The sequence below is a fragment of the Oncorhynchus kisutch genome, linkage group LG4 (genome assembly GCF_002021735.2).
Source record: "Oncorhynchus kisutch isolate 150728-3 linkage group LG4, Okis_V2, whole genome shotgun sequence".
NCBI classification, from domain to species: Eukaryota; Metazoa; Chordata; class Actinopteri; order Salmoniformes; family Salmonidae; genus Oncorhynchus; species Oncorhynchus kisutch.
Genome location: NC_034177.2, coordinates 74,691,230 through 74,715,396, shown reverse-complemented (window position 1 = coordinate 74,715,396; position 24,167 = coordinate 74,691,230). Strand labels below are relative to the sequence as shown.

The following is a 24,167-nucleotide window of genomic DNA, read 5'->3' as shown; positions in this document are numbered from 1 at the left end:
GGAAATATGCAGTGGGTAAGGTAACACTGCCCCATGTGTTTGTTAGTAGACACTCCAAAGCCTAGATCTCCAACACTAACCCTAACTCAAATCTCATGAATGTATTAATGTTGCACGTCATTTGAGTTACAGGATAATCCTTGTGATGTGATAGTCACACTCTGTGTCCCACAATGTGCAGTGGCTGAACACTCGAATGGGGGTTATAGTGAATCACTCCAGTGGGCATTCCTGTAGGTCCCTCAGGTCCATAACAGTGGATCATTCCAGTGGTGCTGTGTCAGTATGGTCAATGTCTCCCTCACTGTGTCCAGGGAGGCCACAGCCTGCAGGTCTGGCAGGAAGCCCACTTCCAGCAGGTGGAGCAGGAAGTTCTGGTCCTCAATGCCGTACACACGGTCCAGGAACAGCACCATGGCTGCCTTGTGGTCTGGGCAGAACACAGTGGATGGGTCTGGTTCGACTACTGTGCCATCTGGATAAATGACAAGCACAGAAGGAGAATTGGACAATCATTTCACCACATATTTTGGCTAATTTTAAATTATGGTGGTTCTGTAATACATGCTTGGCGAGCCGTCTCAAAACTTGAGCCAACTTAACCCCAGGCTAATTGCTACCATATAACAGAGAAAGCACAAGCGGGAGGATGAGACTAGAACAAACTTATCTGTGAAAAAAAATTTAAACAGTACTGTACAAGCTGCAAAGATTGGGTTTACAACCACATAAGACTATAGTGACTTCTCACAGAGGACTGACCTTTTGCTAGAGAGGGGATTTGGAAGGGGATGCCGATGACTCCCTCCAGGTCCTGGACGGGGATGAGGGACCTCAGGATGGCCCGGATACGGATGGCCTCGCCCTTCCCAGCATGGATCAGCTGGACAAACATAATCAAGTCAAAGTGATCAGCTTTATTGGTCTTTAATTCTTAAGCTTTGCCATTCATTCCAATGTCTTCAAAGACTTTAGAGAAACAGCCAACGTCAAATGATCTAGCTGTCAGGTAATGTGCAGCATATGACAGACACATGACACAAATGACACAGTTGCCAGAGGTACACATATGACACAGACACAAATAAAGCTTCTTAACCCATAAGGTTTGGATTATTCTGCAGTGTCAATCACTGCATGGCCAATCAATGTAGTCCCAGGGGAGCTTTTTCTAGTCCTACATTAGAGCACTAGTCTATCGGACTATTGACAGGGTCCCATCAGGAGGTGAAACAGACTAACGTGCATCTCCGGGGCACAGCGGCCCAGCAGGTCGATGAGGGCGGAGTAGAAGGTCATGATGGAGTGGCCCATGTGGATTATGTCATCCTCCTCATCCTGCAGTACGTTTCTGTGTGGGCGGGGAGAGAGAAGCATTTACATGACTCAGGTGCTGTGCAACATAATGATTTTACTCATGTTTAAAGGTCAGTTGACATAACTGGATGCCTTATTGAATCAAGCTGAAGAGGGGACAGTCATAGAATTACAGTGCATACAATATAATATATATATATATATATAAATATATATACATATATAGTATTTGTCTTCTAATTGTGTGTGGGGAAGCCTATCTTCTGGCTGACCAGTAGGAAAAACCAAAAGTCACTGGTTTACTAGGGCAAAGACTTGTTCTTCCAGTGTTCCCTTTCTAACTCACAGTGTTCTGTTGGACTCGTAGGTTGTGGAGGGTCCGTCCATAGTCAGGTCCTCTGAGATCCTGATGGCTTCCTCCATGGCTGCCAGGAGACCATCGCCACCCTCACCTCGCAGGGCGGGGCCAAAACACTCCGGATGGCGAATCAGCAGCCTCACCACCGAGTAGGCATTCTCCTCCACACTCTCCCCTGTCAGGAATCAACTGATTATTAGCCTAATTTTACTCTGTAGTCTAGCTGTTATCAGTCATGAATTACATCTACAGTTAGAGTATCTGTATAGTCAGTTGTAACAGGTTACCGTTGCAGAAGACAGCAAAGCGTAGGAAGTCCAGGTAGCGTTCCCCCTCCACAGGGTTCCAACCAATGTCAGGGTAGCCTTTAGACACCAGCATGGGACAACTCTGTAGACCACAGCCTGCCAAGTACTGCACCACCTACAGAGAGACACAGAGGACAGAGAGAGAGAGAGAGAGAGCGAGAGAGAGAGAATAAAGGTAAAGGAGAGAGCTGAACAGACTTAAGAGGATAACATACTGTACGCAGTCAGGGACAGAAAAAAGATTGAGGGAGATAAAGAAGGACAGATCTTTCTCACTTTTTCCAGGTCTGGTTCCCTCAGGGCCAGGGCCAGCTCATTGTTGTCCATGACAGAGGCAGCTGCCACGTCCAGAGGGGTGGCTCCCCGCATGGACGGAGATGCTAAGGAGAGTACTAAACATATTTAAATCCTCACTGGGATAATAAATTTAAAAAAAAATTATAATAAGTATAAGGCTTACAGTGTTGCTGATTTGCTGTTGCTGACACTGGGAAACATGCAGAGAGAATGACATTTCAAGTTACTGTTGATAGTAATCATATAGTCTTCCACAGCTCACCTAGGCCAACACTGCTATTATCCAACAGGTAGCTGAGGTGCTCGAACATGGATCCCTGATTGTGCCTACTGATGCGACAGAAGTAACAAAGGAAGCGACAGCAATGGGCCACCATCTTAGGAAAGGTGATCTCCTAAAGAAGCAGAGAGAACAATTCACACTTAATTCCATTTTCTCACAATGGACACTTTCTTTATTTTTCGATACATATCACATCAGTCTCACCTTGGACTCTCCCTCCCCCAGGACGTTCACCATCACCTCCATGACTGTCTCGTGCATCCCCAAAGCCCTCATCAGGTTGGGGTGCTGGTAGAACACCTTATTGTTCATTATGTCTCTGCACAGGAAATAAACAATGGAGGGGTTCAGCGCCAGGGCTGAAGATTGGTGAACAGATATTATGAATGTGTTTTTGGGCTCAATGTTGCGATCACATTTTTAGAAGTAAATTGAATTACATTTGAACATTTCCACAGAACAGAGCTTGTATTATGAATCAAGACATGGGTTAGCTTGGCATTTATGTAGAGGCAAGAGTAGAGCTAGCAGAGAACTAGCAATTGTTCTCCATTCGTACCCCAGTCCCCGGATCATGAGTCTCTCCTCCTCCTTGCCCATGCGAACGCTGAGCAGAGAGCGAATCTGCACCAGAGAGGCCAGCAAGGCCATGGTGTCCTCCACTGACACCTGGCTGATGGTGTAGGCCTTGTGGAGGGGAGTGCCCATCTGGCCCCTCAAGCCCTCGTACTGCCGGTGTAACAGAGAGAACATGGCCCTGACCAGAGCTGGGTTCTCTATCACACACTCCTGGGCCCAGCGCACCACCGTGTCAGAGATGAGCTGCTGAAGAGTCACTATGGGGGAGAGACAATGACCAATGTTAGTAGCCTACTTCTAGCTTGACCATATAAAAAAATCATCCTTAATGTTGTGTCGTAAGATCCACCCCCGTTGTGGAGCTTGGCTCACTGGTATTCTGTGCTCTGTCTTCCTCTTCAGGATCGGCAGATCTCCTCTTAAAGCTGATTACTCTCCCAACCAAGCTGAAGAGACGATCTTTGATGGAGCGATTGGAATCCTCCACAACCTCTGTATCATGGTCAACTTCAATTCCTGCACATTTAGTGACAAGAAACAATATGCGAACCCTTTGGAATTACCTGGATTTCTGCATAGATTTGTCATAAAATTTGATCTTCATCTAAGTCACAACAATAGGCAAACACACTCTGCTTAAACTAATAACACAAAGAATTACACGTTGTTATAAAAAGTATGATAAATAAACACATATACCAATTTAATTTAAGGACCAAAAAACTGACAGCTGTGCCATATAAATTGCAAAATAGTTGGTTAGAGATTTTTGATGTACCCATTCCATGGCACATGGTTTATGAATTGATACACAAAACAACGCTGGATTCAAAACTTTTCCATTTAAATTACTATTACTAAATTATTGCAACCAATAGAATGTTATACACTGCTCAAAAAAATTAAATAAAGGGAACACTTAAACAACACAATGTAACTCCAAGTCAATCACACTTCTGTGAAATTAAACTGTCCACATAGGAAGCAACACTGATTGACAATAAATTTCACATGCTGTTGTGCAAATGGAATAGACAACAGGTGGAAATTATAGGCAATTAGCAAGACACCCCCAATAAAGGAGTGGTTCTGCAGGTGGTGACCACAGACCACTTCTCAGTTCCTATGCTTCCTGGCTGATGTTTTGGTCACTTTTGAATGCTGGCGGTGCTTTCACTCTAGTGGTAGCATGAGACGGAGTCTACAACCCACACAAGTGGCTCAGGTAGTGCAGCTCATCCAGGATGGCACATCAATGCGAGCTGTGGCAAGAAGGTTTGCTGTGTCTGTCAGCGTAGTGTCAAGAGCATGGAGGCGCTACCAAGAGACAGGCCAGTACATCAGGAGACGTGGAGGAGGCTGTAGGAGGGCAACAACCCAGCAGCAGGACCGCTACCTCCGCCTTTGTGCAAGGAGGAGCAGGAGGAGCACTGCAAGAGCCCTGCAAAATTACCTCCAGCAGGCCACAAATGTGCATGTGTCTGCTCAAACGGTCAGAAACAGACTCCATGAGGGTGGTATGAGGGCCCGACGTCCACAGGTGGGGGTTGTGCTTACAGCCCAACACCGTGCAGGACGTTTGGCATTTGCCAGAGAACACCAAGATTGGCAAATTCGCCACTGGCACCCTGTGCTCTTCACAGATGAAAGCAGGTTCACACTGAGCACATGTGACAGACGTGACAGAGTCTGGAGACGCCGTGGAGAACGTTCTGCTGCCTGCAACATCCTCCAGCATGACCGGTTTGGCGGTGGGTTAGTCATGGTGTGGGGTGGCATTTCTTTGGGGGGGCCGCACAGCCCTCCATGTGCTCGCCAGAGGTAGCCTGACTGCCATTAGGTACCGAGATGAGACCATATGCTGGTGCGGTTGGCCCTGGGTTCCTCCTAATGCAAGACAATACGCGGCTGGAGTGTGTCAGCAGTTTCTGCAAGAGGAAGGCATTGATGCTATGGACTGGCCTGCCCGTTCCCCAGACCTGAATCCAATTGAGCACATCTGAGACATCATGTCTCGCTCCATCCACCAACGCCACGTTGTACCACAGACTGTCCAGGAGTTGGCGGATGCTTTAGTCCAGGTCTGGGAGGAGATCCCTCAGGAGACCATCCGCAACCTCATCAGGAGCATGCCCAGGCGTTGTAGGGAGGTCATACAGGCACATGGAGGCCACACACACACTACTGAGCCTCATTTTGACTTCTTTTAAGGACATTACATCAAAGTTGGATCAGCCTGTAGTGTGGTTTTCCACTTTCATTTTGAGTGTGACTCCAAATCCAGACATCCATGGGTTGATAAATTTGATTTCCATTCATCATTTTTGTGTGATTTTGTTGTCAGCACATTCATCTATGTAAAGAAAAAAGTATTTAATAAGAATATTTCATTCACTCAGATCTAGGATGTGTTATTTTAGTGTTCCCTTTAATTTGAAAGAGTGTATATGTGGGGGATACAATCTTCCCAGCTCTGCAGATTTTGCTGTGAGGAGGCAGAGTCATTAGATAATTTATTTTGGTATTGTCCATATGTAGCTCGTTTTTGGTCACAGGTCCAGAAATGGCTGAAGAACTGCAACATTTGCCTAGAACGAACGCGGCAGGTAGCAATACTGGGTGATTTGAAAAGTCATAGTCAATCAATCAATACTTTTTCCAGCCTACACTGTGAAAGTTTAAATGATGTATTCAATATAGACAAGAAAAATGATGAAGATCAGATTAAATTGTATGACCAATTCATGCAGAAATCCAGGTAATTCAAAAGGGTTCACATGCTTTTTCTTGCCACTGTAGTAAGCCAACCAACAGAACATTGTTTATAGCTTTGGAGAAATACATGTAAAAAAAAAACAGGAGGTACCATACCATGCCCTTTCAAAGTCTCTAGAAAGCATAGTAGGACAAGTTAGGAACTGTATGCTTTCTTACACAAGCTTACACTGTTATATGACACCCCACCTGTTCAGGTTACTCTCTATGACCTACCACAGTGAGTCATGAGGACAGGAGTACAGTAATCTAGACTGATCAGGTACCTACCACAGTGAGTCATGAGGACAGGAGTACAGTAGTCTAGACTGATCTGGTACCTACCACAGTGAGTCATGAGGACAGGAGTACAGTAGTCTAGACTGATCTGGTACCTACCACAGTGAGTCATGAGGACAGGAGTACAGTATTCTAGACTGATCTGGTACCTACCACAGTGAGTCATGAGGACAGGAGTACAGTAGTCTAGATTGATCTGGTACCTACCACAGTGAGTCATGAGGTCCTGGTGGAAGTCCAGCAGCTGCTCTCTGATGTCCTCTGGACACGGACAGTCCCCCTGCTCCTCTCTGAAGCCCAGTAACATGTTGATCTGTGTGGATGGGAGTAGAGGAGATACAGTAATGCTCCAGTAGATAAAGATCTTATTATTTCATTTGACACTTTATGGACATAGACACAACTATGAACTACAACTGCCCCCCTGCATGAGAGCATCAGCTCTTCTGGACGACTGTGTGATCAAGCTCTCCATAGCCGACATGAGCAAGACCTTTAAACAGGTCTACAAGGCCGCAGGGCCAGACGGATTACCAGGACTGGCAAGTGTCTTCACTGACATTTTCAACCTCTCCCTGACCGAGTCTGTAATACCTACATGTACCTGTAATACCTACATGTTTCAAGCAGACAACCATAGTCCATCTGCCTAAATGACTACCACCCCATAGCATTCACGTCAGTAGCCATGAAGTGCTTTGAAAAGGTTGGCCATGGTTCACATCAACACCATCATGCCAGAAACCATAGACCCACTCCAATTCGCATACCTCTCAAACAGATCAAACAGATAACGCAATCTTAATTGCACTCCACACTGCCCATTCTCACCTGGACAAAAGGAACACCTTCTGTACGTGAGAATGCTCTTCATTGACTACAGCTCAGTGTTCAACACCATGGTGCCCACAAAGTTCATCACTAAGCTAAGGACCCTGGGACTAAACACCTCCCTCTGCAAATGGATCCTGGACTTCCAGACGTTGCCTACCCTTACCACCTGGTGGCGGCCCAATATACCTGCCATGCTGATCCTCAACACTGAAGCTACTCAGGGGTGCGTGCTTAGTCCCCTCCTGTACTCCCTGTTCACCCACGACTGCGTGGCCAAGCACGACTCCAAAACCATTATTAAGTTGGCTGACGACACAACAGTGCCAGAGCCTGATCACCAACAACGATAAGACAGCCTATAGGGAGGAGGTCAGAGACCTGTCAGTTTGGTGCCAGGTAAACAACCTCTCCCTCAATGTGAGCAAGACAAAGGAGCTGATCGTGGACTATAGGAAAAGGAGGGTCGAACAGGCCCCCATTAACATCGAGGGGCCTGTAGTGGAGCGGGTCGAGAGTTTCAAGTTGCTTGGTGTCCACATCAACAAACTATCATGGTCCAAGCACACCAAGACAGTTGTGAAGAGGGCACAACAACACCCTTTCCCTCTCAGATGACTGAAAAGATTTGTCATGGGTCCTCAGATCCTCAAAAAGTTCTACAGCTACACCATCAAGAGCATCCTGACCGGTTACATCACTACCTGGTATGCAAACTCCTCGGCATCCGACCATAACGCGCTACAGAGGGTAGTGCGTACGGCCCAGTACATCACTGGGGCCAAGCTTCCTGCCATCCATGACCTATATACTAGGCGTGTGAGAGGAAGGCCCCAAAAAATTGTCAAAGACTCGAGTCACCCAAGTCAGACAGTTCTCTCTGCTATTCCACGGCAAGTGGTACAGGAGCGCCAAGTCTATTGTCCAAAAGGCTACTTAACAGCTTCTACCCACAAGCTATAAGACTGCTGAACAATTAATCAAATGGCCATTTCTTGAACTGCATTGTTGGTTCATGGCTTGTAAAGTAAGCATTTCACGTTTGTTACGCCCTGACCTTAGTATTCTTTGTTTTCTTTATTATTTTGGTTAGGTCAGGGTCTGACATGGGTGATATGTGTGTTTTTGTCTTATTCTAGGGTGTTTGTACTGTCTAGGGGTTTTTGTAGATTTATGGGGTTGTTATCATCTAGGTGTTTATGTTGGGCTATGGTTGCCTAGATTGGTTCTCAAATAGAGGCAGGTGTTGATCGTTGTCTCTGATTGGGAACCATATTTAGGCAGCCATATTCTTTGGGTATTTCGTGGGTTATTGTCTATGTTATGTTGCATGTTAGCACATTGTTTATATAGTGGTCACGGTCGTCTTATTCATTTTGTTGTTTTTGTTTAAGTGTTCTTCGCGTTCTTCATTAATAAAGAAGAATGTATTCTAACCACGCTGCGCTTTGGTCTACTCCATACAACGATCGTGACAACGTTATTCAGCGCAAGTGACAAAAAAATTGATTTGAACAAAAATTCTCTCTCTGTGTCTATTTTGTATTCAAGTTGTTTAATTCCTCCAATAATCTTAGCCACTTAGACCAGATGTGTACATTTCCCTCAGCAGTCTCCTCTCTGACCCCTGACCTGTTCTTGTGGTGGGGAGCGGAACTCCTTGGTCTTGCGGGCGGTGAGGGCAGCAGACATGTGGAGAGCCTGCATCACCTCGTTGTAGCGGAAGCGCTGGTTCTCCTGCAGGTACCCCACGAAAGTGTCCGAGAATGCCACCACCGCCTCCACCCTGTGACGCACCTGACAGTCACACAGGTATTGGAACAGGTGGCAGATCTGAATAGAGAGGGACAGGAACATCCAGGTCAGGGGTGTGAGCTCATGTCAAGTCATTCAATTTTTCCATTGCCAAAGAAGACCATGTACCACAAAGGAAAACATCAGATCCAAAATCAAGGTATTTCTTCCTAAATTGTACCTCAAGTTTGACAGCTTCTGGTAGCTTCATCTGTAGCAGTCCTTTTGTTGGAAGCTTTGGAATTTTCCTCCTTTTATCCCCCTCCCTCTCCACACTTTCCCTATCACTATCTGGCACATTTTCATCCTCCTGCTCTTCCTCTTCCTGCTCCTCCTCTTCTTGGGAACAATCTGCAGGTCGGGAGAAGACTCCAGGCTCGATCAGTGTCAGTACTTTCCCTAGGTCCTCGTCCCCAAACAACCCCATCACCAGCAGGGTGTGGAACAGCCGAATTAGGGGCACCAGCAGCAGCTCAATGCTGCCCCCTTCAGGATCCCTCACACCATGTCCCACAGCCCACACAGCCTCAGTCAGCATCTTCCCTGTCAGGTCCTTCAGAAGTTCCAGTGGGATCTCTGGGCTGTCTATATGGATGCCTTCCCCAGTCGCAACAACGCCATCACCACAGGTATCACCATTGACTCCCATGCCATCTCCTCTGATGAAGCAGGGGGAGGTGAAGTGCATCCGGGGTCTGAGGGAGGTGCTGAGGCCCATTCTGGGAACCCACTGGGGGCTTCGACTAGCCCTGGGGCTGGGGTAGAGGGTGATGGCCCTGGTCTGCTCCGTCATGGGGACGATGTACTCGTGGTTCATAGCGAGGCGGGCCGTGGCGTGGGTGTTGAGGTGCACCTGGCCCAGGAGGTGGTAGAAGGCGGAGCGGAGCGGCCCGGGGAGGCAGGGGCTCTGGATGGCATAGAGGAGCTGTGATTGGTCCAGGTGGCTGCAGAGAGCGTGGCCCACACGAGTATTGCCCAGAGCACAGAGGGCAGAGTAGAGGAGCAGGGTGTGGTGATGGAAAGACAGAAGGTCACCTAACTCAGAGAGTTCCAGGATGTCCACACACCTACAGGGGAGAGAAAAATAGTATGACCTAAATGCAATGTAAAAAAAAGCTCAGGTTTACCCATTAAATTGTTGGGAGCATATTTAGAGTGTGCAACTTTATTTCTTTTTAAGTGCAATGTTACAATGTGTCTTTGCTTTGACAGTAAATTCATTCCCGACTCAATACGTTCCTCCTGGAAAGCTCTGAGGCATTAGTAAATATGACCTTTGACCTCTGACCTGTTCTCCTCTGGGATGAGCAGGGTCATGACCTGCAGGGGCTCTAAGCACTGGACCCTCCAGCCGAGGCGGTCTTCAGGGTGGGCAGCCTGCACCCTCAGGGTGTGGTCTGGTACACGGGTCCAAAGGATGGGTGACAGCACCTGCACCTGCAGCCTGGGGGGACACTGGGGCATAGCATTCCTCCTCTGGCTCCTGAACAGACCCGCTGACAGGGGCAGCATGTTCTGAACAGAGAATAACACAGGGTTTTTCCTTCATGACAATGTTAAGTAGCCCTGTGGATGCGGTAGCAGGGCCATTATGGTAATATATATATATCTTTTTTTTTACAGTATGGACATGCATTGGGGATTGTATAGTATAGTATTGTAAACAACACATTTAAAATTGAGAGAGTCATCACAGTGTGACCAATGAATAAAGCATTTAGGTTACCTTTACACGCCCTAGCTCAAACTGGAACACATTGGAGCTGTTGGCCTTGGCAAAGACTGCAGGAAACAGCCTAGTGCCGGGCTCCACCTGGTTGATAGCAGTTTGGTCAGTTAATAAGAATAGCTCAGAGACACATTCTATCATATCCCAACTGGTAGGAACTTCTTTTTATAAATCAACCTATTGATAAAAACACAAATTCACATTAAATACTAATGACTAATATGTATTTGCTTGGGAGCCTTCTTCTCTTTGTCACAGCAACATTGTCTTTGCAACATTGTTAGTTGCCTTTAACAGTTGACTTTACCTGAAAGAAGGTCCCCAGCTCCATGCCGTTGGAGCTGAATGTTAGCAGACCAGTGGTGGTGTCTATCAGACAGCCTATGGCCAGGCCTGCACTCCTCCTGCTCTGCCCCAGGCCTGTGCTCTCTCCGGCGCACACCATGTAGCAGTTACTACGTTTCACACTGACATACAGAAATAAGGTGGGAATGTCAAAATCTAACTTTCGCCTGAAAGCATTATTGTAATAATAATACAGTGATTGTAAAACACTTTTTAAACATTATGATCAAAACATGTCTAGAGAAAATGTAGACACAAAATGATGTTGCTTTGTCCCTTATTGAACCGACCTCTCATGGACCTTGCCCATGTCATTTCCGAGGGTGACGGTCACTGTGCGGATCTTTTCCAGATCAAAGGTCAGCTGGTGCTGGTGGAAGTCAGAGGTGACCCAGCCCACCCAGACAGTGGAGGGGTCCTGACCAGGTAACACCCTCACTGAGTAATAGTACTGTGGAAGATTATAGGGAGTTACTGATTTGGCAGGGCACACTCTGGCAGGGCACTGTTAACCATGACATGATGCATTCTCTCATGTCAACCATACAGCCCACCACTTCACCACTATGCCAGGGCCAACCCAGGGGCTCACCAACCTGGTGACACCTCTAGGCCTGTGTGAAAACTAAAGGAGACCTGTCATTTTCCATTAGGGCCCCTAGACTTTGAAATGGTCTGCCAGAGGAGATCAGGCTTGCAGATTCAGTGCCTCTTTTTTTCTCCTTTTGTTTTTGTTTCTTTGTTAGTAATTTTTATTTTATTGTATTGTTTTATCATTTGAATCACTTTGTTACCTGTATTGAAAAGCGCTACACAAATAAAGTTATTATTATTAAAGAGGTATACCTGCAAGAAAGTGGTTCATAAGGGGCTGTTTGAAAGGGAATCATATAAACATTGCCTTATATTTTTGTACAGGTAATATACCACATATTCTGTCTGAAATGGGTAAAAATAGTTGAAGAGTATTACCGTTGTGGACTGGGCCAGATGGTCATAGTCATCTTTGTCAGCATGAACCTCCTGCAGTAGACGGGCAGATGAGTGGCTTTTGTTCAACTCTGGTTTGGGTTTCTTCAACATGAACCTAGGAGCACACATACACAGATTTATTTTATTTAAAAATGCATATCAACACCATGAAATGCGAGCATTTTCCCCCCTGAAAATGTTCCCAAACCATTATACAGTATATGTATTGTTTGTCATACACTGGTCTCTTCTCCCTACCGTTGTTTGAGTTTAGATGTTTTATCATGGCTGTAGTCCTTGTGGTTAAGCTCATCCCTGGAGCCAGTGTAAACATGTGCTGATTTCAGCAGCATCTCAAAGTCAGAGTCCACCTCAAACTCCTGCAGGTCTTTCCTGGCTGTGGAGACACTGCTGCTGATAGGTAGAGTAGCCCCTACTGGTCTGGAGAAGGCCTCAGCACACTCTATAGGCATACTGAGTCTGTAGAACCCCATGTCACTGCCACAACTCTGGGGCCCCAATGACCTCTGTGTTACCTTTAGGCACGGTGGGCTCTCAGTGGACCCAGTGGTTCTTGTCACCTTGTAAAACAAGACAACTTATAGAATTATACTCACATTTCTACAATAAGACCTATGCTACTAAATATAATGGTAAGATTAAACTCCCTTGTACATGCTTGTAGTCGAGAGATTGACCCATACAGTACTGAGGGGTATACTACAAAGCAAGATCAATTACTAATAAATATTCTGAAATAACTTTCAATTTTTTAGAAAGATAAGCTTGAAATGGGCATGGTCTAATTGACTGAAAAACTTAAATACTGTATGTGTTTGGTTTAACTTTAGTCAGTAGGTATCAAATCTAGGGCTGTCCCCAACCCCAAAAAATCTTGGTTGACCTAGAATCATCTGTTCTTTCGACCAATCGATTGGTCAAATTGTTTAAAACGTGTATTTTTCCCCTATATAGACACATCCTATGTGTTTTAATAAAAGCAACTATATGTAGGCTACTGAGAAAGTCTGATGCTTTAAGCACACTGTGATTAAATAATTAAGACACACAAATGACTCAAATCAAATCAAATCAAATTTATTTATATAGCCCTTCGTACATCAGCTGATATCTCAAAGTGCTGTACAGAAACCCAGCCTAAAACCCCAAACAGCAAGCAATGCAGGTGGAGAAGCACCTCAAGGGAGCCAGAGATCAAGATAGCCTAACCAGAAGAGAAAAAAAACTGTTCCTCCCACTGCTGCTGGCTTTTGTAGATTCTGCCGTTACGCTCCTGCTGTTACGCTCCTAATAAGCAACACCAGGGGACGGCAACCTTTTCCATTTGGAGTGCCAATTTATCTTACCATTTCTACTGATCTGCGTACCAGTTATAACTTTTATATGAACATTTTTGTGGAACAGTTTCATTTAATTTATAATAGTCTTTGTATTTCAACATCATTATCATGTGGTTAATCACAATTCTAAAAGTAACTTCTATTCCCATCTATGTAAAAATAGCCTACATAAAGCCAACAAATAAAAACTTTGCAGCCTGCAGGTTGAAAATAACCTAATAAAAATAAACATGCTATGAATCACATTGGCTACGCATGGACTGTCTGCACGGAACTTGAAACATTGTATCAACTATTAACTTTGGTCAGGCCTGAAGCTCCTGCTAGCAAACTTGCAACATTGCATAAAATATTCTGTGCCCTCAGAGTTTCTCCTCTAGTGAGCTCCAGACAGACACAGCTGTAGGCCATTTGCGCAAGGTTTAAAACCTCTCTGGGATAGGGGGCGGTATTTTCACATCCGGATGAAAAGTGTGCCCAGAGTAAACTGCCTGCTACTCAGGCCCAGAAGCTAGGATATGCATGGATAGTAAACACTCTGAAGTTTCTAAAACTGTTTGAATAATGTCTCTGAGTATAACAGAACTGATTTGGCAGGCGAAACCCCGAGCACAATCCATCCAGGGAAAAACATTTTCTGAGGTCAATCTGTTTTCCATTATTTTCCTATGGCAAGCCTGTTTTAATAGAAATATGTTTGCAGTTCCTATGGCTTCCAACAGATGTCGAGAGTTTTTAGAAATTGGTTGATGTTTTTCCTTTGAGTAGTGAAGAAGTAGCCCTTTCCTTTCTGGGTGTACAGCCAAGTGTACTCTTTTGTTTGGGGTGAGTGACCTGAAGCTCGCTCCACATTAATTTTTATCCTCTATTGAACACAGTTTATCCTGTCTTAAATTTGATTGATTATTTACGTTTTAAAATACTTAAAATTGGATTAGGAAAGTTGTTTGAAATGTTTGGACAAAGTTTACAGGTAACTTATTAGATATTGATAACCGGTGTTTTTCTGAATCAAACGCGCCAAATAAATTGACATTTTGGGGATATAACGAAGGAATTAATCGAACAAAAGGACAATTTGTGATGTTTATGGGACATATTGGAGTGCCAACAGAAGCAGATCTTCAAAGGCATGAATTATATGTTATTTCTGAGTTTTGTGTCACGCCTGGCGTGTTGAAATATGATTGTCATGTATTTGTTTGATGGGGTGCTGTCCTCAGATAATCGCATGGTTTGCTTTAGCCTTTTTGAAATCTGATATGGTGGCTAGATTAACAAGAAGTTACGCTTTAATTTGGTGTATTGCACTTGTGAATGTATGAAAGTTAAATATTTCTAATAGTTTTTCTTAAATTTCGCACTCTGCCATTTCACCGGATGTTGTCAAATTGATCCCGCTGACCTGATCCATAAGAGGTTTTGAAGTCCACTGAGACAGGCGTGAATAAGACAGGTGTCTCATGTGCCATAAAAAAAAACATATTTTAGACTGCTCAACAAAAAAAACCTGGGTCGACCAACAGCCTATCGATCAAACAATCATCCAGTCGACTAAATGGGGTCAGCCCTAATCAAATCAATAGTTATTTCTGGTTGTTTACCAAAGTTAGCCGGCTAACTCATTGATCCTGCTTTGTAGTATACCCCCTGGTTCAGGTCAGGTTGGCTTGTGGATGTGTGGTGACTAACCTGTATGCTATCATGGTCTGTCTGTACAGGGATGAACTGTGGTTGTCTCCAGCTCATCCACAGGGCTGGGTCTCTGGCCATGTTTACAGCAAATGGCTTATAACCTTCCTGTAGGCCACACTCTGTGAAGTAACACAATGAGGCCACGTCACGACCCAGATTCAGCCTGGCCTTCTGGTTCACCCCGAGACTACACACAGGGAGGAAGCCTAGCAACGACAGGAACAGGGGAAGGAGGGAAAACCAACAGGTCAACACATTAAATTGGTGTTTATGAGGTTGAAGAGATTGACCAAATTAACAAACCCTGGTTGATGTCAAAGTCCTTGGCAGCCAGCTCTGATCCGCGGTCGTTCAAAAGCACCTCTCCATTGAGAGTGACCATCATGGTGCATTCACCCATGTCAACCATACAGCCCACCACATCACCACTCTGCCAGGGCCGACCCAGGGGCTCATCTCCCTGGTGACACCACTGGGCCTGTGTGTGAGAGACAGAAGTGAGCAATTGCAAGAGAACTTACCAATGGATACACGCCTAGCTGTGTGTAATGTCCAATCCATGACTCGCTTCTAACGGTGGGAGCTTATCTATGTATCCTAAATAATATTATTGATTACAGCATGTCACCAGTAGTCATTTCAGTCTTCTCACCTTGGAGCCGTCAAACACAAACGCCTGCATGTCTGATCCGAGTTCCCCATTCGGTGGGCAGTGGGGACGAGCCCAGCCTACCCTCATGTCCCCTGCCGTCACCGCCTCAAACTCAAAGTACCACTTCCCCCTGGTCACAGCATACAACTTGTCTGCCCTGAAGACCCTGAACTTCTCAGCCACTGTGTGACATGGGTCTGGCATCACAGCTGAAATCCAAAGGAGTAACAGCACAGAAATACTAGCATATAACGAGACAATTCTTTAAGCAGTAAAACACGGGATAGTATGACAAATTTTCCACCACACAGCACATTAAGGGTAGCCTAGTGGTTAGAGCATTGGACTAGTAACTGGAAGGTTGCAAGTTCAAATCCCCGAGCTGACAAGGTACAAATCTGTTCTGCCCCTGAACAGGCAGTTAAGCCATTGTTCCTAGGCCGTCATTGAAAATAAGAATTTGTTCTTAACTGACTTGCCTAGTTAAATAAAATTAAAATAACCTTTGAATAATTATTAGAGGTATATACGATTATAATAATGATTCAAATCATTTCTAAAGTGGAACGTGAAATCATCCATACCTCTGTCCTGCTCCAGACTGTAGCCGTAGCCCAGCAGGGTGCACACAGCCTCCCTCACACCGTCTCTGCCAGATTGTCTGCTCCTCTCATCCAGCAGGCTGTAGGGCACCAGGTGGGGGCTCCGCTTGGCCTTCACATCCTAGACAAAACAGAGAGAAAGAATTAGCACTCATTACCGCTATATTACTAACACATATACTGAGTGTACAAAACATTAGACTGACCAGGTGAATCCAGGAAATTACTATTATTAATTATTAATTATTGATGTCACTTGTTAAATCCACTTCAATCAGTGTAGAAGAAGGGGAGAAGACAGGTTAAAGAATGATTTTCAAACCTTGAGACAATTGAGACATGGATTGTGTATGTGTGCCATTCTGAGGGTGAATGGGCAAGACAACATATTTAAGTGCCTTTGAATGGAGTATGGTAGTAGGTGCCAGGCGCACCGGTTTGAGTGTGTCAAGAACTGCAACACTGCTGGGTTTTTTACATAACAGTTTCTTGTGTGTATCAACAATGGTCCACCACCCAAAGGACATCCAACCAACTTGACACAACTGTGGGAAGAATTGGAGTCAACATGGGCCAGCATCCCCGTGGAATGCTTTCGACACCTTGTAGAATCCATGCCCAGACAAATTGAGGCTGTACTAAGGGCAAAAGGTGGTGCAACTCAATATTTGGAAGGTGTTCTTAATGTTTTGTACACTCACTGTACAGACCAAACTAGTCTGCTCCTTCAAATCCTTCATCAAGACATATCAGGAAGGTCTTCTCATCCAAAATAACAAACCAGGTTTACCACTATCAAAAGACCAGCTAACATTTTTATGGATTTCTATTTCAAGGCTCTTGGTAAAGCAGATATTTCATTCATTCCGCTATTGTAGTTTGGCTAGGTCTACCCTTGTATCAAAGCCTACCTGGTGTGAGCTGTAGGTCCAGCCCTGCCTGATCCGGTCCCTGGCCCACACGTTGTGATCGTTCTCAGCCAGCAGCTCCACCACCGCCTCCTGGGCAGGACTCAGGATGATGTGGCTCAGGTCTACCGGGGCTGGTCTGTACCCACTAGGCATCTCATACCTAGACAGGAGAGGAAAGGTTCATTTAGTACAAAAGACAGGAGGAACACTTACTCATAAAGAGTCTCAAGAGTAGAGCTACATACTTGTTGGAGAGCCTAAGGTATCTCACTCCCTCATCAGCACGGCCATCTGGCAGACCAATATGCAAACCAAGGGCAACGAGAGTCCTTCACAAAGAAGTAGAATAAAGACAAAATAAGTGTCTTGACAGGTCCTTTTGATGTGAATGTGTGAATGGCAGAGGAGGCTTACCGGAGTGTGTCCTGGGACATCTGAAGGCTGTGGTTTCGCTCCTGTTCTGGGAGCCTGGAGAACTCCACCAGACAGGGGTCCTGCTTCTTACTGTCATCTCTCACCTACATCACAATACACATCAGTCAAAATACATATACACTGTTGACATGAACAGCTGTAAGCAGCTTGCTATGGAAACCATACAATCAGTAGACCAAGAAACAGGAATGTATGTAAGGGATTTGGATATAAGGCCATAACCCCATTCAGTAGCTGCATCACTCACAGCTCCATGGGTCCATCCAAGGTCAATCTTGTCCATGACCCAAAGCTCATGGGTGTTCTCTGCTAGTCTCTCACGAATATGCTCCAGTTGAACGGGCAACACCACCTAAGGAACAACATGGGGTTGGAGTATATGATAAAAGAGGGAAGATAGGTCCTACTCTGTTTTCACTTAGCTAAAGTAGGTTGTATACACCGACATGCTTTAAAGGCCATGGACAAATGTGAAAAGTACTACTGGATTTGGTACCTGGCTGATGTCTACTGGACTAGGGGTAAAGGTTGCTGGGGTGAGGAGTACAGTGGGTCCCAGAAGGTATTGCTCCTGGGTGAAGACCTGACAAGGCTCCAACCTCAGCTTCACCCTGGGGAGCAGAGCCTCGGAACACGGGGCGAAGCCTGGAGGGGGCAGGAAACGGAACTCTCCATGTCTCCCGCCCAGCAGAAAACGCACCCTGTGGTCACAGTCCAGACAGACAGATAGATTTGATCAGACAGAGCCATCCATTTATTACCTGGACATTGAAACAGAATCAGATCACATTCATATAGACATTCATATAGAAATGGGAAATAGTGTTTTCAGAAAAGCACTCCAGAAATATAGGTAGATGCAGTGAAAGAACGGAAAGTATGCCAACAACACATATAGGTAATACTCTCACTTGACACCAGCAGAGAAGCTGACCACTGGGAAGAGCAGTCCGTCAGTGTTGAAATTCTCCAGCATGCCCTGGACCGGCTGCCCGTTGACCCGGAAGGAGATGCAGGGGGCAACGAGGTCAATGCAGCAGCTGACCACATCGTCCTCCCTCAGAAGGTGGTGATAGGGAGAGCTCACTCTCCGACCAACACAGCCTGATGTACAGGACAGATATAGTGCCAGACTTTACATTCATAGTTGGCAGACGTAGATTCTGTATGAAATACTTTCCCCTGTAACCTGAGTATGTAATAAAACTAAATAAACTAATCACAAAAAGTTCATGGCAGAAATGACAGATGCATTTGCTTCATGATTGTGAAGACGTTCGCAATGAAACTGCTCCTATCCAGCACATAATAACACCAGCGAACATTCATTCATCTTCCCTTCTTGTAGTGTTCCCTCACCTGACCAGAGGTACAGCCCGTCAAAGCCATAGGAGCTGAGGTCATCTCCTACCCCGTTGCCCCCCCAGGCCTCTCCACCCGTGAGATAGGGGTTGTAACCCTCAGTGTTGGCCCAGCCCACACGCAGGTGAGTGGGCTCAGCCGTGAGGAAGGGCTCCACCTGGTCTACAGTCATCTCATAGTACCACCTCCTGTATTGGGCCGAGTCATCACCCAGGGCCAGGAAGATGTTGGGCCTCATGCTTTAGTAAAGAGGAGATGTGTGATGAATACAGTTCATCATTACTTTCAGCAACTGGACAAAAGACTTATGACACTGGAGCACTTGTTTGTCTTATAGTGACTGGTCTAACAGATATTAATTTAATTGGTTTGTTTCTTTCTTATTTTGTTTGTTTGTTTTGCTAGAGGGAATTGTTTTGTTTTTGTTCAGGAGGGATGAATAAAAGGGTAATGGGGATACTGTTAGCGCCCTATTCAATAAACATAAAAAAATAAACTTTAAAGAAGAAAAGCTATCAGATGTGGAGGGCTTAAATAAAAAAATTGTCAAGATGAAAGACTGATTAGACTGAAGACTGATTACCATATCCAGTACAGAGCAAAAAAGAGTACTTGAGTAAGTACTCATTCATAAATATTTAGCGAGACGCTCCATGTTGGTACTGAAAAATTATTTAACTATCAAACACTGGTATGAAATAATACTAAAATCAATGTTTCCGCTGCAGTCATTTAGCTGTGGCACTGCACCATTGCAAAATCATTGACACCATGGCAAAAAAATATAGAACATTAACTTATATTTCTACCGAGGCGCTTTGAAGTAGCTACAACAGTCCACATTTACTTTTCCTCTGCAAACAAAACGAGTAATGAATAAAACAAATCTGACAACCCCATTGTAGAATAGTTTATCTATTTACCTAGTCAGCTTGTTGTGTGTTCTATGAGAGAAATATTCCTCTCGAGGCACATTCAAGTTACAAGTGCCATAGGGAGGGAAATATGCATTCTGACAAGCACTCAATGTACAACAATACTTCTAATCACGGGAAAACAGCAGTTCTGCTCTCTTCCTGATGGCATTTTCTATTTCCTTAGCCACATGGTTTCATATAATCATTTTTAAATTATCATAAAAATATGATAACTAATTTCAATCAAATTCTCATCTTTGTATATTTGATGGTGAATGATGTAAGTGTGGTCACTGGCATTGGTATGGTCATCATTACTTTCACGACATCTCTGAAATGTGTACCATATCATATCATAATTTTATAACATGGCATTGTTGAATACTCATTTCTGATTGGATTGAAGGGCATTTTGGAGCATGCATTACCTCCCTATAACGCACAGTATATTGTACGACACAATTCAATGGCTATAGCTCATACATGTTCTATGTCTAAGCTGCTTTTGAAAGCAAAAGTAAAACTGAAAACATTATTGCCATTTGATTGATGGTTAGCTAAACTAGCAGGTCTGTTTGTTTGGTAACCAAGGCAACAACTGTCCCTATCTAGAAACTTGTTAGCTACAGTGGATGTTGAACACATTTCTACCTGCAAATGAACACATTTCTAGTGGCAAATGTGTTAAATTATAGCCATGGTATAAAAGGGATAATCAACTCAGGGCTCTATGCGTTCTCTGGAAAATAATACAACTCCGTGGAAGGTTGGTTCAACTCCACGTCATTCATCATGTTCCAGAGAACGCATAGACCATCATTGATTATCCCTTAAATATTTTTTAAGGAAGGTAGAGGAAAGGAGACAGAGAAGACAGGAGAATGAGTGAAATTGAGACTATTGCCGAGATCAGGGAGACAGGGGGCAGAAATGGAGAGAAACTAAAAAAGGGAGATGAAGATAAAGAGGGAGTTGGGCAGGAAGAGGGATGGTCTCCAGAGTTCCCTCGATCAAAGGGTACAAGAAGAAAAGAGGAGGTTGGAGATGGAGAAAATGGCGGAGGAGATGAGAGAAGAAGAGGCTGGGACCTCTAGAGAAATAAGTGATGGTGTGAGAGATGGAGGGAGCATCTGAGCCTTGCAGGGATGGAGAAAAAGTAATGAAGATGAAGGAGAGGAGATAGGGGGACCAAGCAAAGCAGAACAACATTTAAGAAGAGGAAGATTGACAAGGGCTGTGGGAGCATTAAGAGCAGAGAGAAGGAGCAGGTGAGCTGTGAAAAAATGAAGAGCTGTGGGAGTGACAGAGACGTTGCTTGTGAATCTGCCTTTGAAAGCTCAGAAGATGAAGAGCAGTCACGTGTTGAAATGGAAAACGAGAATATCAAGGGTAAGAAAGGGAAAATCTTCACCGGGTGGTTTCCTAAGTAATGGTGAATTGACAGAAACAGAGAGGGGTGGTGAGAAGGAATAAAAAATATATATTTTAAAATATAAGGTAGTTTACTACCACAGAAACATCCCTTGTCAATTCTGAATTATAAATGGTTAATCAACAGAATGTCATGTTTTGGTTTCACTAACTCCATAAATCATTGACAGCTGAGATCCTGTCAAATTACTAGTCACAATCTACATGTAACGAAATAAGGTGTTAAGGTGACACTTTCACAAAAGCTGTTTTTCTTTAAATAACCATGGCAATACTTGGGAATATAATGTACAGTTGAAGTCAGAAGTTTACATACACTTAGGTTGGAGTCATTAAAACTCGTTTCGCAACCACTCCACAAATGTCTTGTTTAGAAACTATAGTTTTTGGCAAGTCGGTTTACTACATCTACTTTGTGCATGACACAAGTAATGTTTCCAACAATTGTTTACAGATTATTTCACTTATAATTCACTGTATCACAAGTCCAGTGGGTCAGAAGTTTACATGCACTAAGTTGAAAAAATTCCAGAAAATTATGTCATGGCTTTAGAAACTTCTGATAGGCTAATTGACATCATTTGATTCAATTGGAGGTGTACCTGTGGATGTATTTCAAGGCTTACCTTCAAACTCAGTGCCTCTTTGCTTGACATCATGGGAAAATCAAAAGAAAGCGCCAAGACATCAGAATTCTTTTTTTTAGACCTCCAGAAGTCTGGTTGATCCTTGGGAACAATTTCCAAACAACTGAAGGTACCACGTTCATCTGTACAAACAATAGTGAGCAAGTATAAATACCATGGGACCACGCAGCCGTCATACCGCTCATGAAGGAGAAGCGTTCTGTCTCCTTGAGATGAACGTACTTTGGTGTGAAAAGTGCAAATCAATCCCAGAACAACAGCAAAGGACCTTGTGAAGATGCTGGATTAAACAGGTACAAAAGTAACTATATCCACAGTTAAACGAGTCCTATATCGACATATCCTGAAAGGCCGCTCAGCAAGGAAGAAGCCACTGCTCCAAAACCACCATAAAAAAGCCAGACTACAGTTTGCAACTGCACATGGGGACAAAGATCATTCTTTTTGGAAAATGTCCCCTGGTCTGATGAAACAAAAATAGAACTGTTTAGCCATAATGACCAGCGTTATGTTTCGAGGAAAAAGGGGGATGCTTGCAAGCCGAAGAACACCATCCCAACCGTGAAGCACGGAAGTGGCAGCATCATGTTGTGGAGGTGCTTTGTTGCAGGTGGGACTGGTGCACTTCACAAAATAGACAGCATCATGAGGCAGGAAAATTATGTGGATATATTGAAGCAACATCCCAAGCGCAAGAGTTAAAGCTTGGTCACAAATGGGTCTTCCAAATGGACAATGACCCGAAGCATACTTCCAAAGTTGTGGAAAAATATCTTCAAGACAACAAAGTCAAGGTATTGGAGTGGCCATCACAAAGCCCTGACCTCAACCCTATAGAAAATGTGTGGGCAGAACTGAAAAAGCGTGTGCAAGAAAGGAGGCCTACAAACCTGACTCATTTACACAAGCTCTGTCAGGAGGAATGGGCCAAAATTCTTATTGTGGGAAGGCTACCCAGAACGTTTGACTCAAGTTAAACCATTTAAAGGCAATGCTACCAAATACTAATTGAGTGTATGTAAACTTCTAACCCACTGGGAATGTGATGAAAGAAAGAAAAGCAGAGATAAATCATTCAACTATTTTTCTGACATTTCACATTCTTAGAATAAAGTGGTGATCCTAAATGACAGGGAATTTTTACAAGGATTAAATGTCAGGAATTGTGAAAAACTGAGTTTAAATGTATTTGGCTAAGGTGTATGTAAACTTCTGACTTCAACTGTATGTATTAACGAATGGAAATGTCAGTGTGAGTCAGAAGGTGAATAATGGTTGTGTACCTTGTGACCTGGTTGACGAGGCGAGTCTGGAGAAGCAGGTCTCGCTCTGGTAGCAGATTATCACAGATCAGATGCTGGTTGGAACGCACTGCCATACCATGACACACACAAAGAGAACACAGCACATCCAGGACCTAGGATAAAACCATACACAGGTTAATATGTCAATAAAACAATTATTTAACAGAGAAATGGTACTGTAGTGTATGTACCTTATGGTTCCGCCCATGCTTATCGAGTAGAGAGATGATGGATTTAATGTGTCCTTCCCTTATAAAGTTGAGAGTCTCAGGACTCTCCACAAGGACACAGTGTAAAACCTCCAAGACACCTACACAACAGACACAACTTAGTGGCAGCATCTACATGTAAAATCTAATGTGTGTCACCCCTTTATGGAAAAAACACATGTATTTCACGTGACCACATGTGAAGTGTTCCAAAAACACATGTTTTCACGTGAAATCATGTGGTTTTTCTGAAAGGAACCATTCTTGTCCTAAGAGGGTAAAAGTAGAACCCCAAAATGATGCACTGACCAGTGGAGGCCTCCAGTCTCTCCAGCCTGCTCACCAGCCAGTCCAGGGAGCTTGAGAACTGGGCACAGTTCCTGCGATTTCCCCTGATAAGAGCAGCTGGAGGGGAATAGAAAACAAAGGATGTGATTGTAGGATTACTTGTAGATCTGTACAGATTTCCCAAGCATACTTTTTAAAGTCACTCGAATGTGGGGTGCATGAAGTTCTTATACAGAGTATTTGATGCTGAGTGGGTCATTCTCACCCAGTAGTTCATAGAAGGAGTTGAGGATGTTCTCCCAGTCATCTCCTGCCTCCTTCCCAGCAGCTGTAGCAAAATGAGAGGCACTGCTGTATAGGTGTAAACGGTCAATGCAGTCAAGAACTAAACCGATGACCCCCTGAAAGAGAAAGAGATAAAATAGCACATTTCCGAACAAAAACATCCTTGAACCATACAAATGCAGAAAATGTATTTTGTCATGG

The 24,167-nt window shown here is 44.3% G+C and overlaps 1 protein-coding gene across 2 annotated transcripts in view; it reads right to left on the bottom strand.

Moving 5' to 3' along the window:
- Positions 1–24,167, bottom strand: part of LOC109889989 (ryanodine receptor 2) — a 79,539-nt gene that overhangs the window by 48,835 nt on the left and 6,537 nt on the right. For both annotated transcript variants that reach the window (XM_031823626.1, XM_031823627.1), the window contains exons 14-47: positions 23,947–24,082; positions 23,703–23,798; positions 23,376–23,494; positions 23,164–23,297; positions 18,883–19,124; positions 18,435–18,627; positions 18,020–18,224; positions 17,771–17,875; positions 17,503–17,606; positions 17,334–17,417; positions 17,089–17,248; positions 16,160–16,298; positions 15,576–15,784; positions 15,227–15,401; positions 14,921–15,129; positions 12,126–12,448; positions 11,868–11,982; positions 11,186–11,346; positions 10,858–11,017; positions 10,548–10,634; positions 10,110–10,336; positions 9,003–9,888; positions 8,660–8,860; positions 6,404–6,509; positions 3,515–3,658; positions 3,123–3,399; positions 2,768–2,882; positions 2,543–2,675; positions 2,260–2,363; positions 1,963–2,098; positions 1,664–1,850; positions 1,243–1,351; positions 763–883; positions 306–475 (exon numbers count right to left, since the gene is read on the bottom strand). In XM_031823626.1, the coding sequence (XP_031679486.1) occupies positions 306–475; positions 763–883; positions 1,243–1,351; positions 1,664–1,850; positions 1,963–2,098; positions 2,260–2,363; positions 2,543–2,675; positions 2,768–2,882; positions 3,123–3,399; positions 3,515–3,658; positions 6,404–6,509; positions 8,660–8,860; positions 9,003–9,888; positions 10,110–10,336; positions 10,548–10,634; positions 10,858–11,017; positions 11,186–11,346; positions 11,868–11,982; positions 12,126–12,448; positions 14,921–15,129; positions 15,227–15,401; positions 15,576–15,784; positions 16,160–16,298; positions 17,089–17,248; positions 17,334–17,417; positions 17,503–17,606; positions 17,771–17,875; positions 18,020–18,224; positions 18,435–18,627; positions 18,883–19,124; positions 23,164–23,297; positions 23,376–23,494; positions 23,703–23,798; positions 23,947–24,082 (6,072 nt within the window). The remainder of the gene's footprint in view (positions 1–305; positions 476–762; positions 884–1,242; positions 1,352–1,663; positions 1,851–1,962; positions 2,099–2,259; positions 2,364–2,542; positions 2,676–2,767; positions 2,883–3,122; positions 3,400–3,514; positions 3,659–6,403; positions 6,510–8,659; positions 8,861–9,002; positions 9,889–10,109; positions 10,337–10,547; positions 10,635–10,857; positions 11,018–11,185; positions 11,347–11,867; positions 11,983–12,125; positions 12,449–14,920; positions 15,130–15,226; positions 15,402–15,575; positions 15,785–16,159; positions 16,299–17,088; positions 17,249–17,333; positions 17,418–17,502; positions 17,607–17,770; positions 17,876–18,019; positions 18,225–18,434; positions 18,628–18,882; positions 19,125–23,163; positions 23,298–23,375; positions 23,495–23,702; positions 23,799–23,946; positions 24,083–24,167) is intronic.